The sequence below is a fragment of the Perca fluviatilis genome, chromosome 16 (genome assembly GCF_010015445.1).
Source record: "Perca fluviatilis chromosome 16, GENO_Pfluv_1.0, whole genome shotgun sequence".
In the NCBI taxonomy this organism is placed as follows: domain Eukaryota; kingdom Metazoa; phylum Chordata; class Actinopteri; order Perciformes; family Percidae; genus Perca; species Perca fluviatilis.
The window spans coordinates 14,531,309-14,550,464 of record NC_053127.1 but is presented as its reverse complement, the minus strand read 5'-3'; the positions used below and the strand labels follow the sequence as shown (position 1 = coordinate 14,550,464).

Below are 19,156 nucleotides of genomic sequence, written 5' to 3'. Positions count from 1 at the left end.
ACTGTTTGGTAGCCCATTTGGTAGAGTGTATGCTCGTATGTTGCGTTTCGTTCCTTGAAGCAGAGGTCCAGGGTTCAACTCTGATCAGCAGCAATTCTCTGCTTTTTTTGGCATACTATACCATGACTTTTTTATCACTTTTTTCAAAATACTATGCTATGACTTTTTCGATATACTACATACTATGACTTTTATATTACTTTTTTTGATATACTATACCCTGACTTTTAAAAAAGAAATTCGACATACTATATTATGCATACCAAGGTGATGAGGTTCATTATGTGGTGCAGAGGTCGATGGTTCAACTCTGACCTGGAGCAATGTTTTGCATGTCTTCCCCCTCTCTCTCTTTCTCTCTCTCCTTTCATGTCTAAGCTATATTAAAGGTGGAAATTCCCAAAAAATAATCTTAAAAAAATAAATGAAAGTCACTGTACTTTGACCTAGGTTCAATTCCCAGTCCAGGTTGGACGTTTTTTTCGACATACTATACAATTACTTTTATATCACTTTTTTGATATGCTATACTATGACTTATCACTTTTTTCAACATACTATACCATGACTTTTTTATCACTTTTTTCTACATACTATACCATGACTTTTTTATCACTTTTTTCAACATACTATACCATGACTTTTTTTATCACTTTTTTCAACATACTATTCTATGACCTTTTTCAACATACTATACTATGACTTTTTCAATAAACTACATACTATAACCTTTTATGACTTTTTTTCAACATACTATACCATGAGTTTTTTATTCATTTTTCGACATACTCTACTATGACAATGCTATGATTGTTTGGTAGTTTAGTTGGTAGAGTGCATGCCAAGGTGATGAGGTTCATTATGTGGCGCAGAGGTCAAAGGTTCAACTCCAACCTTCAGTAATTTTCTGCATGTCTTCCCCCTCTCTCTCTCTCTCTCTCTCTCTCTCTCTCTCTCTCTCCCCCTTTCATGTCTAAGCTGTATTAAAGGCGGAAATGCCCAAAAATTAACCTGTAAAAAAAAAGGTCACTGGCCCTTTTCGTGACGTTTTTTCGACATACAATACTATGACTTTGGTATCACTTTTTCGACATGCCATACTATGGCTTTTTTCAACATTATCATGCTAGGACTGTTTGATAGCATAGTTGGTAGAGTATATGCTCTTATATTGAGGGTCCATTCCTTGTTGCAGAGGTCTAGGGTTCAAACCTGACCTGCATCAATTTTCTGCATGACTTCCCCGTCTCTCTCGCTCTCCTTTCATGTCTAAACTGTATTAAAGGCGGAAATGCCCCCCAAAAAAATCTTTCACTGTCTCTGTAGACTCTGACCCAGGTTCAATTCCCAGTCCGGGTTGGCCCTTTTTTATGACTTTTTTTTCGATATACTATACAATGACTTTTTGGACTTTTTTATGATAAACTATACTAAGACTTTTTATGGCATACTACACTATAGTATTTTTTTCATGACATTTTTATGACATACTATACTATGACTTATTTCTGATTTTTTTCGATACATGAAACCATGACTTCTTTATCACATTATTTTCATGACCTTTATATGACATACTATACTATGAATTTTGTATGCCATTTTATAGTTTGACTGTTTATGACACACTATACTTTAACTTTTTATGGCCTATTTGTGGCAAACTATACTTTGACTTTTTTCATGACATTTTTTTAAGTATACTATAGTTAGACTATTTTATGGCATGTTTCATGACATACTATGACCTTTTTTGACATGCTGTATTATGGCATTTTTATGACATCTTATGACATAGTATGACTTTTTATGAGATTTTTATGCCATGCTATAGAGTTTCATGACTCCCTAGATTAGGATTTTTGTGACATACTATACTATGACTTTTTTTGTGATATACCGTACTATTACTTCATGGTATTTTTATTACAGTGGTCCAATAAAACTAAGACCGTCGAGTTGGGTTAGTATAGTTTAACTTACACTTTCTATACATTGATTGTAAGATAAAGTGTATTGGTGACGTAACCAGTTCGAACTCAAAGTGCTGATAAGGTCTTGGAAAGTGTCTTGAAAAAGATTATACATTTATCTTTAAGATTCCTGCATATACCCTTACAGATGATCCTCCTCTTGCCTTTTGTTCAATGTCCTGCTCTCTCTGTGCAGTCCTTCACTTTCAGAAGGACCATGCTGATGGCGTTACTGCCACCGCTATAAGAAAGAGCCTACACCACAATCCACTAATTAGAAAATCTGGCTTTATTAAGAGTTATTTACAACAGTGGTTCCTTCTAATAGTTTCATTCACACTCACAAACCCTCCATACAAACAATATCATGTAAACTGAGGCAGAGAGGAAGGAAAGACACGGAGACAAACATGACAGAAAAGATCAGTTTTACAACAAATGGAAATACTTTTGAGAGATTGAGTGAGAGGGAGAGAGCCGTACCTGATTGCTGGCCTAGTTCAATGTAAATCTGTTGGCCAAACTGCTCTAAAAACACTTTCTCACTCAAAGAGGCAACAGTTCCTCAGCTGCACACCTTCGGTTCCAGGTTTTAAGATTAAACATCTAGAGGCATCTAACAGCATGCTGAATTGTTGCACTCCCTTAAAAATAATATGAAAAGTTATGTTCCAAAAATCAGCATTTGAAAAATTAAATTATTGCTTCCCAAGTACTTAAAATTATGAAGATGGCATTTTTAAGCAATGCGGTTTCTTTCAAAAAGCATGTTATATCTATTTTTGGAGTTAAACTCTATATATTATTTCCCCTCTCAGTGCAAAGGAAGGCAAATATTAAGAAAAATAAAACCTCTTTAAGCTTAGCAAAAACATACATGTAATATTGCACTTTGGTTAGCAGGCAGTGCATTTACTGCACACGGTATAACAATTATACATTGATACATTTTCTTAAATCCCCTATCTAACGTCCTTCAAAGAACAGTATTTCGCTTTGGCTTCGTTAGTTCCCATCCAGTGACTGAATTTACAGTAAAAATACAACAGAAAAAACAAACAAAGGTCATAATAGCAACACTATGTGAATAACAATGAGCCTTGCCTTGTCTGTTAAAATCTCATTCCTAAGTAATCATTTAAAAAAAACAATTACATTCTGATCTGGATAAGCATCATCCCTCATTTCAAACAAGATACAAAATAATAAGCACATCCTTCATACCAGGGGTGTTAAAAAAAAAGATTAAATATTTAAATTAGCATTTACAGTGATTATTCTGGATAAGGTCATTTTTTGTCAGTAAAAATAAATAACAGCAGACTTTAGCTGCTATATGACATGCATCCGATTTATGGACAAAACCGGTCAATGAGTCAAGGCATACAGAAATGGAAAACATCAGAAAAAGGTAAGTCAATTACATTTTGGGTGTGCTTTTTGGTCATGATATTTGGAAGACGGCACTTATAATTTAACAAAAATGCTTATGTACTGGCTCACCCAGCTTTCATAGAAACACATTCTTCCCCTCATGCAAAATTAAATTCCTCTCAGCCAAATAGTATTTTTTATTCAATATTTTTACTCATTAAGTTTGGTACTGCATGTTCTGCTCACAGCCACGTATCATATTACCCTCGTGTTTATCGGTGAGCAATACGAAGCAGACTTGAAAAGAAAAATGTTAAAACACTGTATACAAGCAGATGCTATGTAATCGATTCATGTGAAGCACATGGTGACTTTTACATCCATCAAATACTACAGCACTTTTAAAAAAAAAAAATCTTAGAACATTAGTTAAAACATAAATATTCAGTAAAACATTAAAGGAACCTAAAAAGAGGGATAAGTATGCTGCCATCACAGGCAAAGCAAATTAAAACTGAGGCAGTAGGCTATTGTAATGCCTGTGGGTGTGCGGGTGAGTGTGTGTTGGTGCTAACAGTTGGCAGAAGATATTCCAACGTCACAACGGCTGTTTTTATGTGGTTGAAGAGTCTTGGTAAGGCACAAACTTGGAGAGTTTGTTCGGAGAACTTGGGTTTGGGCAATCAGAACTCTCACTCATCCTGAAGAAAGCCTCCTGCTCCCTTTTCTTGAGGTTTAGCTCCTCTTCAAGGGCCTAGGAGGGATGGAAACCAAAATATGTATAAGATTACCTAACCAAGCTTACATAGAGTGATATATTTAAATACACTTTTCTTATGCTGTATGTGTGAAATATTCCTATACCAAGATAAAAACTATCATAGTGTGTTCTGCAGTCTTAAAATTTGGTAACTAGGTAGACTATTTATACTCAGGTTATGAGTTGTTTTATGGAAAACATAATGCATGCAGTTCAAAAATGTTTTGTTTAGATCCTTTGTGCTTAAGTCCTTTTTCAAATTAAAGGAATAGTTTGACATTTTTGAAAATATGCTTTATTGTCTTTCTTGCCAAAAGGATGAGGTGATCGATACCACTCACAGGTATCACTGGTATCGATCTTCTCAACCCAGTTTCAGCTATAGAACACGTGAGCATGTTTCTTAAAATGTTGACCTACTCGTCTAACTCCTTAGCCGTTTTGTTTTAAGATGAGCGGTGTTTTTTAGATATACATGCGTATATAAAATGTCCTACCATGTTCTCGCCTGTCATAAGCATTTGAATAATTCCAGTACATGTATGATGTACATTTATATGGTATGTGAACCATAAACCTAATGGGCCCTATTTTAACGATCTGAAACGCAAGTATCAAACGTGAAAGCAAGTAGCTTTGTGGGCGGATCTCGGCCACTGTTGCTATTATACCAGCGGGGTAAATCACTCTTGCGCCCGATGCAAATCTAAAATGGGTTGGTCTGAAGTAGCTAGGTGTGGTTTGGGCGTAACGTGCAATAAACCAATCAGAGCGTCATCTCACATTCCCTTTAAGAGCAGGCGCGCTTGTTCCATGGCGGATTGCTATTATGACGGCGGGTTTGTTGAGCTGTCCGGGATGCGGAAAAGTAATAAATGCCTGTCTTGACCAGGTGGCGATGTTGCTGCGGCTTCTCGGGCGCATCTCCTCAAGTCTTGAGAGGATTGCTGCAGCCATGGAGCGTGGGCCTCCAAACGCACCGCCTGCTCCTGTTGTGCCCCTTCCTCCTCTCCCAACGCCATCTCCGTCCACCTGCTCCACCAGGAGCGCATCGCGCATTGCCACTCCCGGACCCTCAAGTGTCCGATCCCGCCGTAGTTCAACATCACGTCTCCTTAAGTCCTCTAATATTTCCTCATGATTCATGGAAATGTAGTGTAAAACACAACAAGCCACACACACTTTGAGGACTGTACTGTAAAGTGCCTCCTGATCTATCCAAGCACATTTTCAGTAATATCTTTCCTTGTAATTATGTATGGTTTGCAAAAATGGGAACTGCTGCGTCCGTGTAGATGAGAGAAGCAAAGGGTATGCGAGTTGTGCACACGCTACATTATGGCCAAGCATGCGCCCCTAAAATAGCATCTGAATAACACACCACTGACTTTAGACTAGCGCCACTGCCGTGGCGGAATTGTTTTCCGAAACTGCAAAATAGCACAGGGGAACGTTTGAGCCTGAACACGCCTCCTTTTTTCGCTGAACCGCCCCCGGGAGCGCAAATACATTCCCTAATTTACCGATGTGCGTCTGTGGAGGGAAAAGTCCGCTGTGCGTCGGCTGCAAAATAGGAATGATACATGCGTATAGGGCCCAATGAGTGTAGTTGTTTTGTGTTAGAAGCATGCATTGAATTCATTATGATAAAATTATGACAGGAAACTTACCTTTTTTCTGGGCTTTAGCTGATCCCTCCAGTCCTTCAGCAGCTGGTTGTGTTGTTCATCCAACTGCTTGAGCCTCTGAGTCTCATTCTCAACCAACAGGTGACATTTTTCATTCTGAGGCAGAAAACAAGCTCTTGTTAATAATTGGAGGCCATTTATTGTGCTCATCTAGAGCAGCACATCCTTTAGACTGGACAAAAACTCAACTGGAGTGGCATAGAAAAGTGAGTGTAAAAGTTCACCTGTAGCTGCTGCAGCTCTCTGATATTGCTGTCACACTGGCCAATCATCTCCCTCATCTGGTTCTCGTGTTTCTGCTGCTGATGCAGCCTCTCTGCCTTCTGCCGCTTATCCTCCTGCTGAGAAAACTACAGAGAGACAAAGGGGAGTGAGTTACTAAATAATCAACTTAATGCTTAACACTAGAACCACATTTCATCATTTTTACCCGCCTGGCATTTTTAAATGCATGTAACTATTATAAAACCTCTTTATCTCTCAGTTCCTGATTTTCTAAAATGGCTTTATCAATCATCTAGTAAGTTATGGGGGTGTGATATAAACAGATTTATTTATACCTCATAACGCCAAGGGGTCCATTTTACGCCCCTTATAAAAATCGCTGTATATTACTGCTCTCAGCATTCACACCACGCCAGGGGCCTAGCAATTACGCTTACTGTTTACACATCTTTTGACAAGGTGGCTGCCAGATCACAAGCTAGAGCAAGCTAGATTTGGACTAGACCGGCGGGGGAGGGTGTATTGCTACAGACACGGCACCTCTTCTCTTCTCTGCTTCTCTTCATAGTCGTCAGATTCATCTACCAACCCTTATAGAGCTGGCTCAGGTTTGCCTTGCACCAGCTCTTAATTATGCAGTTATAGTTTCAGGCCGGGGGGACTTCCTTTGATACACTGAGCTCCTCTCTCCTCTTTCCATCTGTGTGCATCCATGTCCCAGAAATGCTTATACTAACTTAGCTCTGGGGAGCTTATTCCCTGGAGTCCTTTTGTTTTTTCGCAGTTTTCCTTGGATTAGGGTGGCACCTAAATCATGGTTGCAGCTGTCGCTGTAGTCCTGCCCCGCGCCCTGCTATGCCCTGTTATGCCCTGCAGTGCCCTGCTACGTCCTGCTACGCTCTGCAGTGCCCTGCTACGTCCTGCTACACCCTGTAACGCCCTGCTACGCCATGAACTACTACAACTACTATTTCTAGTCATAGTTCCATTATCTTTATTGTGACTATTATTGCCACGTTCATCACACCCCCAACCGGCTCCGTCAGACACCGCCTACCAAGAGCCTTGGTCTGTCCGAGGTTTCTCCCTAAAAGGAAGTTTTTCCTCGCCACTGTCGCACTAAATGCTTGCTCTTGGGGAAATTACTGGAATCGTTGGGTCTTTGTAAATTATAGAGCGTGGTCTAGACCGACTATCTGTAAAGTGTCTTGAGATAACTCTTGTTATGATTTGATACTATAAAAAAACTGAATTGAATCGACTTGACATGAGTGAGGGAGACTCGGATGGGGGAGAGATCAATGACCTGTCATTTTCATCGGATGAGGAATCTTTGAGGACGAGGAGCACCCACCTCACCCGTATCGCCGCAGCGCAGCTGGCCTCAGTTGCTGTGACAGGTGCCTACAGTTAGTCAAGAGATCCACACCCTTCTAGATAGACCTAACTCATGTAGCAGTTTCTAGTTTAACTGCACTGGCTAAACTATTTATACATTTTTATAGTATTTAATGTTGGCTCAACCATTACGGGACGGAACTGTCTACAACCTGGAGCACGCACTAGGTCACAAAATATATTGTGCATGTGTGTGTGTGTGTGTGTGTGTGTCTAGGGGGAAATGGAATGTTGGCTGTTCTAGAGTTAAGCATGGGATTGAGAAAACCCTCGCTAGCCCCTACCTGTTTGATCTTCTCTCTGTCCTCTGAGGAGCTGCCCGTTGAGTTGATACGGAGACTCTTCTTGAACATGGCCATGCGGGTCTTTGCCTCGCTACGCTGGATCTTAGGCAGCCGGTTCTTCTCCTGCTGCTGCCGACCTTTCAGAATCTCAATCATTCGCTGATTGTAGCATTGCATCTGTTCCTGTTCCTGTAGTGACACAGGAAATAGACACATTGTCACATTGATTTCATGTGTATGTGCTGAAGGCCACGTGCAAAAGCACAACTGAAACAAGTGGAAGCTCTGAATAACATTCAGCTCGACTGCTAAACATAAAATGGAAAGTTAATTCCTGATTCGAGACTTGATTTTGACATGTACTTGCTACCCAAATTTAAACGGGTGTAGAATGGTGGGTGCAAACATATTGTGGCGAGAGGAGTTGTAAATCCACTGATTTACCTTCTCGTGTTTTTTGAGAAGCTGATGCCTCTGCAGGAAGTACTGGTCTTTCAGCTGCTGCTTGAGTAACTGGTGCCTCTCGTAAAGGTTCTTCTCCTCGATGTCCCATATCGTAGCTTCACGCTCTAATCAAAGCGAGGAGGGGACACACAAAATTACCAAGAGTTATTGAAATGTCAATACTGTAACATCCTACTATACCAGAAGTGGCTAAAGAACAGTAAGACCCTATGCCTAACAGAAAGTGTACCTCGGATTAGTTGGTGTTTCTTGTTAAGGCATTCCCTCTCCATCTCTGCAATCTCTCGCTTGTTGTTGGAGATGATTCTCTTCAGCGTTGTGTCCAGGTGGTTCTTCTGAGCGGCCAAGAATTTCTCCTCCTAAAACACAGAAAAGACAAAGACATGGATGGAGGGAAGGAAATAAATTGCTAAAAAGGCTCTAAGACTGAGGTAGTCAAATATTTACTCAAGAGAAGAAAAAAAATGTTTGATTGGACTAAGAGGTTGATTTATTATGTGCGTTTATTGTGACTTTTTCAGCAACGTTTCATGATTTTTTTTTAGTACTTAACATTTTTCAAAACCAGTCCAGTTAAGTATGCATGAAAATACAGTGAGCCCAAATGACTGTTGACCAAACAACTCACCTCTCTTATCTTAGTTTCTTGGAAGGAATTTATCATCTGTTTCATGGATTCTTTACGCTGACTTCTGGGCAGTTTATCGACAGATTGTTTTACCTAAATATATATATATAAAGAAAGCACATTTCAGCAACGTGTTTGAAAAATGAAATGCATTTCCTTCTCCACATCCTTATCTTCAATGTACCTCCTTTTTCTTGTGTTTTATCTGATCCTGGAACCTGTTGTAGTCGCGGTCCTGCTCCGCTTTGATGCGTTTGGTCTCTTCCTTGAGTTTAACATGGTGGTCTCCCTCCATCTTCTCAATAGTCTGCTTCTGGTGCTTCTCTAGGTTCTCCAGCTCCACATCGTAGTGCTTCTTCTTGGCCTGGGTAACAAGGTAAACAAGCACACTACTGTATAAGCTTCGGTGAAAATAAAAACAGCCCTACAGCGTTGTGTATCACACCACTAAAGTTTAGCAATCACATTACATGGTGTCCGCTAGGTCTTAGTGAGTATTAAATGTTTGCACTGTGTAGACGTGTTATGCGATTTTGTATAATTTATTTATAGTACTAGATTTTACATCATCTGAAAGGGACAATTATTAGCACGCTCAATGACCCCCTGACTGACTGACTGGACTGACTGACTAGTCTTGCATTGCCAGACCTTCCTCCACAGCGCTGCGGAGGAGAATCTGGCTAGTCCACACAGCATTCCGGGCTGAGAGAAAAACATGCTCCGGTTTATTGGCATTTCTTTAAAACAATCACAATTGTCTTGGGCAGCACTAAGCGCTGGACAGAGCCACGGTTCTGCTGCAAAATAGCCTCGGGAAGGAAGTTGTGTTGGTGGAACTTCTACCTTCAAAAGTTGTTTTAGTCGTGCAACAGAAAACTCAGATTGGACAGATAGTCTAGCCAGCTGTCTGGTTAACTGCTCCTCAGATCTCTGCAGGGTAAATCCATAGTCCTCATAAATCCACTGGAGTTTAAAATTCCAACAAAAAGAAAGCAGAAGGTAACGAATGTCCAGCCGAAAGAGGGACATTCGTGCAATCCCAGAAGTGGAACGTCGTGAATATAGACTACTGACTGACCTCCACCTGTATTCGAAAAATTCCCCCAAAAAATTATTACAAGTCTGCCCTACTCCTGCCAATCTTCCTGTGAACAAAAACATATATAATAAGATAAACTGTGACTCACATTCAGCTCCTGGTCAAAACGTCTCTGCATTTGTTCTTTCTGTGTTTCCAGTTTGGCGTTTAGGCCAGCCTGAGCGCGGTGCTCTTCCTTCTGCATCAAACGGAGCTCACGCAGCTCTTGACGTCTAAAAACACACACAAACACACACAATCATTTATTTACAACATGTACACAACTTTAATTTATGAGTTTAATATTGTCGCAGACATGCATAGTTAATATTTAAGTTAATGCAGTTACTAATTATTTTAAAAGCGCTATATGGGGTAATATCAGAAATATTCCTTTTGCTCTCAGCCTCTGAAGGGGCATGTCTGTGTTGTGTTCTTGTAAAAATACGACCAAAGTTTTTTGGTATTACTGTAGTCACACATGCAATGTCATATTCCTACCACTAGATGGTAGCAGAGGGCCATGCAAAGTGTTTAAGACTGTAACTGTACAAATTGTTCATTTAAAAAAAACATTGGACAACAAATATAAAACTGTATCAATCATTCTATCTGAACAAGCAAGGGGCTAAAGCCCAAGAGCGCAGGACGCCTGAAATAGTATGTGTAGTAAAAGAAACATCCAACAGGCCACTTATCACTGTACAGACTTCACTGTGAGCTGAGGAATAAACAGGCCGCTGAGTTCATGGCTCTCATCATCAGAGAATGAAAACAGAAACAGAACGTGTGTTGTGTTGAAAGATCAAGTCATTCACATACCTCAGGAATCTCATCTCTTCATCTTTCTTCTCATCATCCCTGATGATCTTGGAGGTGGTCACGCTCACCTCCACCCCGTCAATAATAAACTTCCTGGTTCGCTTCAGAGTCTTACTCGAGAAGTCCTGAAAGGCCGACAAGGAGGAACAAAGGTCAAAACACAAAAAGTAGAACATTGGATTAAATCTGACCATTAAGTACAGACAAATATTCCCTTGCACTTGAGTAACATGCATCACTATATGCGATTGAGATATACCGATGTTGACTTAAATGACATCACCTGAAGCAATTTATCAAATTTCAAGCAGCTCCCTCTAGAGCCACAAAAAGCATTTATACACATTTTTCATAGTAGTACTCCGCAAGACCTGTAAAGAGACTTTGATGTGTAAAATCTGTAGAGTTTCCCTTTAAATATGTGTGTTTGGGACTCCCAATGTTTTCATCTGGCAAAAAGAGAGGCTGGTGTGTGTGTACGTGTGACAAAGGCATTAATATTCCTGTTAATCTGGTTCTACAAGCAGCATGGTGCTCCATCGGTTATTGTAATGGGGTGCGCCAAGCCGGAAGTAACCTCGTTTGCATAGTTAATATGACACAATGTGACTTGGCTTCTTTAACTCTTCATATGTTAATTTCGGTTTTGTCATGGTTTAAAACAAACACAAAACAGTCTATTTCTGTCATGGGCCTACCAAGAACAGGTCTGTGACCTTTTTTCTTTGCTCCCAAAGTTGAACAAACTCTGTTGGATTGACCTGCGCTGTCTCACTCATACCTCATAAATTAGACAATGTCCAGGGAAGTCATGATACATAATACATTAAATCTTTAATATGAGTCAGAGCGTGACCTCACCTTATAACTGAACAGAAACAATTGTTGTGGCTAGCAAAGCACGTGTCCCCTATCTAAATCAGCCTCCACGGATAATATTTACAAGACTGATAGGGGAGGGTTTACCTTGCAAACACTGGGTAGATCAAACCCTGGATGTCGTCATTTCCTGGTTTATAAATAGTTTGTATAAGTAGAGAGGAGAGGAGAGGAGAGGACTAAACTGAACCAAAAAGTGGGAATTAATTTGGTTTGTGCAAACTGCTGTCCACTCTGACAAAGCTTCCTTATTAACCCTCAACAGCTGAACAAATAGACTACATAATAGGCTATTGCCATTGCTGACAGCTACTAGATGTCTAATACTGTTGATTCCCTTTCTACATAACCAACACATTTACAATAGCAATACAGCTATGTGATTGTGTGTTTGAGTGCGTTATTAAGAACACACTGGCACTAAAATCAGAGGACATGTGGGTCATGCTGTCGCTCAGCTGCATTGTTTGCGTTTGAAGTTCTAACTTCCTATCACTCGTCATTCACAAAAACACACGCAGCTCTACTGTGCAAACAAATGATTTAATGAGCACATGCACACAGTGATGCTCACAATCATACACACTCCGTACAGAAACACACACACTCGCACAAATGCTAGTGTCCTCCTGTCCAAAAAAACAAAGATAACCCATTCACTCTCACTGCAGGCTTCTGCTGCTGAATAATCTGTTCTGGAAAAACTTGACATGCCACAAACAGACACGACTCCGCGCGCAGTCAATAGGATTTCAATCATGGTCGGTCCATAAGCCTCCAGAAGCAGCAGAGTAACAATGAGCTGCATAGAAACTTCCAATTGACACTGGTGAATACTGAACTGTTCCCACACAAAGGGCACTATTTGCCCCGATGAATGGGAAATGTTGCATATTTTGCTTCAGAAAGGCTTGGTGATAAATGATAAAATGGTCTCTCTCTTCTCTCCCTTCAGCTTCCTAACTACCCTCCCTCACTGTCAATCTAAACACAAATCTGGTGTTTGTAAAGTCCTCTATGGATTACGGGAATTCTCCTTTTGTATCGGATGAGGTTTAAAAAAAATGCATTGTAATGATATAAGAAAGTTTATGTTAACAATGCCAGAGGTCTTTTAATATACTAATAGTATATGTCCATATTCACCATGAATCACAACCAATTTAAAAAGAAAAACATAAGCTTTAAGAGCATTAACTAGTATCATTCTCCATATCCTCCCTAAATGCAATGTGTAGTGCAAGCCTAATGGAAGACAGGCTATCCTTTGTTTCAGATGGTTAACACCCACACCCCAAAACACAACACAATGCGGTTTCAGTTCCTCTGTGGGTACCGAGAAATCGTTTTTCCAAGGAGTTTTTTTCATCCTACATTTCACGTCAAAGACATGCTCTCTGCTGAAACACTGTAGTTAATAAAGGATATACATATATCCCCGGTTCATTCATCTTTGCATTTAAATAAGGAGACTGAAGAATTATTCATACATGGCAGATCAGGCTGCTTCAAGTAGAGAGAGTTTTGCTTCATGCTGACTCACCCTTGCAGACATTGAGATGTTCTCCTTGTGGATCGACATGTCCATGCTCTCTGACGCCATGCTGCCTGAATAAGAGTACCGTTTGTTGATAATCCCTCCATTGATATAAGGTGAGACGGCATCTGCGTTTCCTCCTGTCGATGTCTGCTCTGGGGTACCCTTGGGTAGGCTACCATTCAGCTCAGAACGGGGTGTAGGTACTGGGGTAGGAGCAGAAGAGGGAGCGGGAGTGGGTGTAGGAGTGACAGGGGGACTTTGGCTCGGAGTTGGAAGGTCTCCATTAGCCTCAACGTTGCTCTTCTTCTCGGTCACCTGGACCTTGGGCACCTCTGGGTCTGTTGACTCTATGATGATGTCAACACGTTGCGCAGATGCCTCGGGCTGAGTGGGAGATGGTGGCTGTTCCGTCTCTGGGGTCTCCACAGCAACCTGGAAATTCATTTTAGTTATTATTACTAAACACATCACAGTCAATACCATTTCATTTTCTCAATCTAAAACTTCAAAGAGCACCTTTTCCTCCGATGTGGGGGTACTCTTCCCATCCTCAATGCCCGAATCTGAGCTTGAGGTCCTAGTTGAGGCCTCACTTTCAGACTTCTCAGACTCAAGAACGACTTCATCGGCCAGTTTGTCATCCAACCCCTCTGGACCCTTTGGAGGGAGATTCTGCCGTGGTAGAGGAACAGGGGCCACCGTGACGACGCCCGGCTGCTCCTCTGTTGGTGTACCTGGCTCGACCTCCTTCCTGGGTGGAGGTATACATGTGGGTGGGGAGGGTGTGGTGGGGCTCGGGGTGTCCGGAGACTGGTCTGCTTCCAAACTGGTCTGACTGGTCTTACATGGCTCCTTTCCTGGAGACTTAAGGAATAATGGGGAGGGAGAATTGTTGTTATGCACTGATGAGACAAAACATTTGATGTTTCAATGCTTTAAGTCATTAGCGGTCTCCCAACTGTTGAAGTACAACAGAAATCACATTTTGTCATCCCTTTCTGTATTCTCAAAAATAATGTCAACATGTTTTTGAACGTATTGTTAATAGTTTTTATTAAAAAGGAAGAAAAGGGTCTTTGGGGAAATATCAGAAACGCTCCTTTCCTTAGCAGGAAAGGGAGTTGTTGGCCCTTGTGTTGGGTAGCAGGCTGCGGGCAGTGTGACCGACTACTTAAATAAATGCAAAACCGTGGGGCGCCATCATGAAACAAAAACATTTCAAATACGAATTTCCCCATTTTTGTTTTCAATTGTTTTCTCAAAAGGGAACCAAAGGACAAGTGACTTTCAGAGCAGATATGTATGCTGTAGCAGACAATTTCATTTCAGTTGGACTGAATGCTAAAGTCCTTCAAACATCCCACCTTTAGTGAAGTAACCTTTACCTTTGCTTCAGTAGGAATGCAGTCATTCCTGCTTAAAGCCTGCTACTTCTTACTATGGCTGAGATGGCTATCTAATCTGTAATACGTACAATAATAATTACATAGGCTTATCATGGCTGGCAACCAGGGAAAGAGTGTTTAATTTAATTTATTACCAGGAATTATATTTGATTCTTGACAATCACACAGCTAAATAAAGCAGTGGGTAGTCCTCTTGTAAATTGTAAAATCCTGAAGAAAAATGCAAATAAAAAACTAATATCCTAGAAGCAGCTTAAATAAAAGCACTCTAAAACCATCACTACGAATAAAAATAATCTTAAAATATCAAAAAATGAATAACTAACACTCACTAAATGATTGACTAATATGCCCAAAAACATCAGTAACCAGAAGTAAAAGTATAGAGTTTCTGCAGCAATTATATAAATTCTCAGAAAGATACAATTTTCACAATTTAAAATCTAATTACAGAAGGTTACAGATGTGCGTTAGACATGGGAATTCTATGGTCTATAATTTTAAAAGACCACTGAAAATGTATTTTCAGAATTATGTGCACAGCCATCTGTCAAACTGAGCAATTTGGCTTCTCGAAATACCTCTCCGCTTTCTTCCACTAGAGGTAAACAATGCCATTGGACATCTTTATGATCTGCTTCAGCATTTCTAATGTCTCAGCAAACATCTCTGTCTGGCGGTGTGTGATATAAAGGAAGAGATAACTGCTTGGCTGGCTTTTCAGGGCCTTGTAACCGTATGTGTCAAAATGTTGCTGTGTGTGTACAAAAGTGTCCTTGCTGGAAGAGATAAGGAAACAACGTGAATGATATCATAGTTAACTAAACACAGGGATGATAAATATGTTTGGTCTCAGTTATGTACTGTACTGGTATACATGTTTTGACATTAACATTCATTTTAATATTTTCCTATTAATAAATCCAGTTACTACAGTACTAAAATAGCTCAGCAATTAACACAATTTGTGATAAATCTAACATTTTGTGTTTACAACCCTCCTGATCTATCAGGTGGAAACTAACTTAACACACACACTAAATGAGGAGTTTCAAGTCTTCTTTTCAGTAAACAGAGCAGGACCAAGCAGAACGGGATAAAGCACCACCTATAGAAACTCAAACTTTATCCAAACACCTATACGGTTTGATTTGTAAGATGTCTGGAAAGAGACATTTTCTAATGTCACTACAATTGTGCCAAGTTATTCCCCTAAATAAATGTGAATGTCATCACACTAACTGTTCACATTAGGGGAGGAAGAGCTACGTGGACAAACATTCATTTTCGTAGAGAGAAAAACATCCACGGTCTGGTCACAGCTTCCTGTTGGCAAGGGTATTTTTAGTGTCTTCTATCACTATGAGTCCCTGGTGTTCAGTAAACAGAATGTCTTTAGTTAAGAGTCACAGTATAGCAACAGAACAATGTGCTACCTTAAATAATTTACTCCATCAGGGGTTGCGAGGTGACAGCGTTTCTATACAGGAGCGAGGATGAAGGCAGCACCTATATTTAACCATGTGTGGGTGCAAGTGAATGCCAGTATTCCAGTTTCTGTTCCTTTGTTTGTGCTGAGGGCAGGAGGTAAACTGCACCCTCATACTGTATGTCACTTTCTAATCTTATGCCTACAGTGGATGCATTTGGCTTCTGCAGAATGGACCTTCAGTCCTCTGGCAGGAAGGCCATGTTTACCAAAACTGCAGTTCAAAGGGGTCAACAAGCAGAGACTTCAAAAGCAGGGGAAGTGTACAGTTAAGGCAGAAAAAGTGTGCTTTTCGGGGTAGAGGTGTGTGTGCAAGTAAGTGCATGACTTTGTATGATTATGTGCATGAGTTGCGGTGACACTAAAACGAAGGCCCTTTTCTAATTGTAACTCGTCTCGACAGTTACCGTCCCATTATTGACGTTGCAAATCCCAATCACATGTACTTAGAACCCAATCCATGGACTGCCCAGTCTCCTTTTGGAAACAAACAATGACAGAGAAGAAAAAGAAGGGATAGAAAAGAAAAAAAAAAGGGGTTGGTACCACAGTGAGCTCCATAACGTCGTCCTCCTCTCCTTCCTCTCTATTGTCCTCTATTTCCTCCATGACTTCAGCCTTGGCCTCGGCCACCAGCTCCCGCAGCGGGCGGTTAGACGTTACTGATCTCACAAAAGGGTGCTGTGGACAGATGGGGCAGAGGAGAGATGGTTAATTAATTATCAGTTAAAATACATAGAGGGACTGATGCTTAAATAGTCTTACAACTTCTAGTCTAGTTTTTTTTGTCCTTTTATTTCATTTCAGGCATCATATTCTAAGCATAAAAGAGATGGTAAACACCACAAAGAGGGAGAGAAGCTAAAAGGCTTGACTCGACCACAGGATAAACACCCTTACAACCATAAAACAAGGGCAACAGAACACATTATCCATGGATCTGAGTATCATTGGACCATGAGACTACTGCTAAAGGGGTTGCTGCAAGTACTAGACTGACAATGAAAAGATAGGAATTAGACAAGGAATAGATGAAGGCAATGAAATAAATCAAATTCTGTGGAAAATAAAGTAATTGCAGTTAAATACATTAACTTTCCCATGGGGATGCAAGAAGCAACTTGACATAAGAGGCAAGGCTACAGGAGACTTTCACTGCAGGGGAAACTCTATCTGCCCCCTGCCAGTTCCTGAACAGCTACAACAATAGTGGCTCTTCAATACAACTCTACCTTTAATGGCACACTGATGTAGCGATATTCAATCCAACATCATGTCCCTAAAATTGCAAGCCCATCTTTAGTTCTACAGCTGCTAAAAGGAAAATGTGTTTTGCCATAGTGCAAACAGGGCAGTAAAAAGTTGAGTGCAAGGCGAATTAAAAGCTAAATTAAAAGTTGAGTGCATCTGAGTGCATCTATTATTCAGATGCTTTGCACTACCTTGTAATTTAATTGGAACAGCTGACAAAGAGGAAAAGGCTACAAGTGGTGCTGGAGAATTAAGTGTGCGCGCACATTTGTTGATCACAGTTGTTTGTGTGCAAGAGGCTTGTCCTCGGGGACTGCATTAGGCTTCAGCTTTTAACGTCACAAAATGACTAACAGTGAGCTCTTGTCTGATGAGTGAGGTAGTGTAAAGTGCCATCTAACTTTTTATTATACCACAGTGGAAATAAGAATGCATGCATAAGAGTATGAAAAATATTTAATATAACATATACACACACCAATTGAAATTCAAGATCTTGACATAAGAGATAGATAGATAGATAGATAGATATCCACTCAGCCTAATTTATTTCATACAGCAGAGTAACGTTATGATATCCACTCAGCCTAATTTATTTCATACAGCAGAGTAACATTATGATAGAGTATTTCAACACAAGCTTAGCAACTGACACTTCATTCAAGACACACAATTCAACTGATTCTGACTTCAACAACCACACTACCACTTCCTGTGTGTGCACCAACATGCTGAGAGATCAGCCATCCAACTCTTAAAGCCATACAAACCTGCGGTGGTACGGAGCGAGATGAACAAATGCTGGGACTTCAACATGTGCAGCTACACTGAATGCTCCAGTAATACTTGGAAAAAATCTTTACAAGCTTGAGATGCTTGGAAGACGGTGAGAAAGTTTAGCTAGTGTTGCTGTAGGTACATGCATCTAAGGGCAAAGTAAATTAAAAATGTGTAGGCAGTCTACTCTTCAACTATACCAACAGTAAAATGGTGTCTTTAAGGACTTTAAAGCTTGAAATTCAGAAAGATTTTCTCCAAAGTTTAACAAGAAGCAAGCAGAACCATTAGATGAGAACAAGATCTATCGAATGAGTGATGCAGTTAAAAAATAAAATGAGGTAGTCTACCATAACTCATTTTAGAAGAGCAACATCATTATACAGCAGACGTCAGAATCAAAGTTAGTGATGCGGGTCACTACACACTGAGCTACTAATACTACTAATCGATTAATCGTTGCAGCTTTAGTTCTACCTTTATTCAATATAAATGCCTAGAATAGTAATATATCACCCATATTAGGAAACATTTTTGTCCAGTTGTCACTACTGATCTAAGCCTACACTGCTTAGTACAATTACTGAGACAAAATATTATCTTTTCATCTCTTTTCCTTTCCCCTCAGTCACCATTAGAAATCCTACAGTAGTAACATCTGAGATTTCAGCTTCCAACTGCTTGTTGTAACAACTCAGACCTCCCATGCTCAACCTAAACCCAGTTTCCTTGAGGCACATCAAAGGAGAGAAAAGGCAAATAGTGTAGTATTGTTGCTCTGTTAACTCTGGCTAGGTTTCTTTGTACTGCCATTATGGATCAAGATGTGGATCAGTGGCGCTTATGTCCTAGGTTTCACGTTGCTTTAGACCCAAAGAGGCTGGTGATTTTGGGTCTTACATGCATGGCTGGGCGTGAAAAGGTTAAATGTGAACAACATGGCCCAATAGGGGACTGGAGGAGGGAGGTGCATCGTGTGAGGGCAGAGTTACTTCTGTAGCAGTGACAGTGGAGTGTGCGTATTTGTGCTTGAGGGTACATTTGAGTTTTAGACCTTGAGTAAGCACATTTTTTGGGAAAGTGAAGGCATTGTCACTTCTTCTATGGGTGGTTCGG

General features: G+C 40.4%; 1 protein-coding gene across 2 annotated transcripts in view; it reads right to left on the bottom strand.

The window, feature by feature from the left end:
• Nucleotides 1-2,244: 2,244 nt before the first annotated feature.
• The window catches only part of stk10 (serine/threonine kinase 10), a 47,410-nt gene continuing 30,498 nt past the window's right edge, over nt 2,245-19,156 (bottom strand). For both annotated transcript variants that reach the window (XM_039777701.1, XM_039777702.1), the window contains 13 exons: nt 16,559-16,693; nt 13,634-13,981; nt 13,121-13,549; nt 10,699-10,823; nt 9,986-10,109; nt 8,980-9,159; nt 8,796-8,888; nt 8,397-8,526; nt 8,147-8,271; nt 7,703-7,891; nt 6,020-6,145; nt 5,778-5,891; nt 2,245-4,101 (listed from right to left, as the gene is read on the bottom strand). In XM_039777701.1, coding sequence (XP_039633635.1) covers nt 3,961-4,101; nt 5,778-5,891; nt 6,020-6,145; nt 7,703-7,891; nt 8,147-8,271; nt 8,397-8,526; nt 8,796-8,888; nt 8,980-9,159; nt 9,986-10,109; nt 10,699-10,823; nt 13,121-13,549; nt 13,634-13,981; nt 16,559-16,693 — 2,259 coding nt within the window. In that variant the 3' untranslated portion in view covers nt 2,245-3,960. The remainder of the gene's footprint in view (nt 4,102-5,777; nt 5,892-6,019; nt 6,146-7,702; nt 7,892-8,146; nt 8,272-8,396; nt 8,527-8,795; nt 8,889-8,979; nt 9,160-9,985; nt 10,110-10,698; nt 10,824-13,120; nt 13,550-13,633; nt 13,982-16,558; nt 16,694-19,156) is intronic.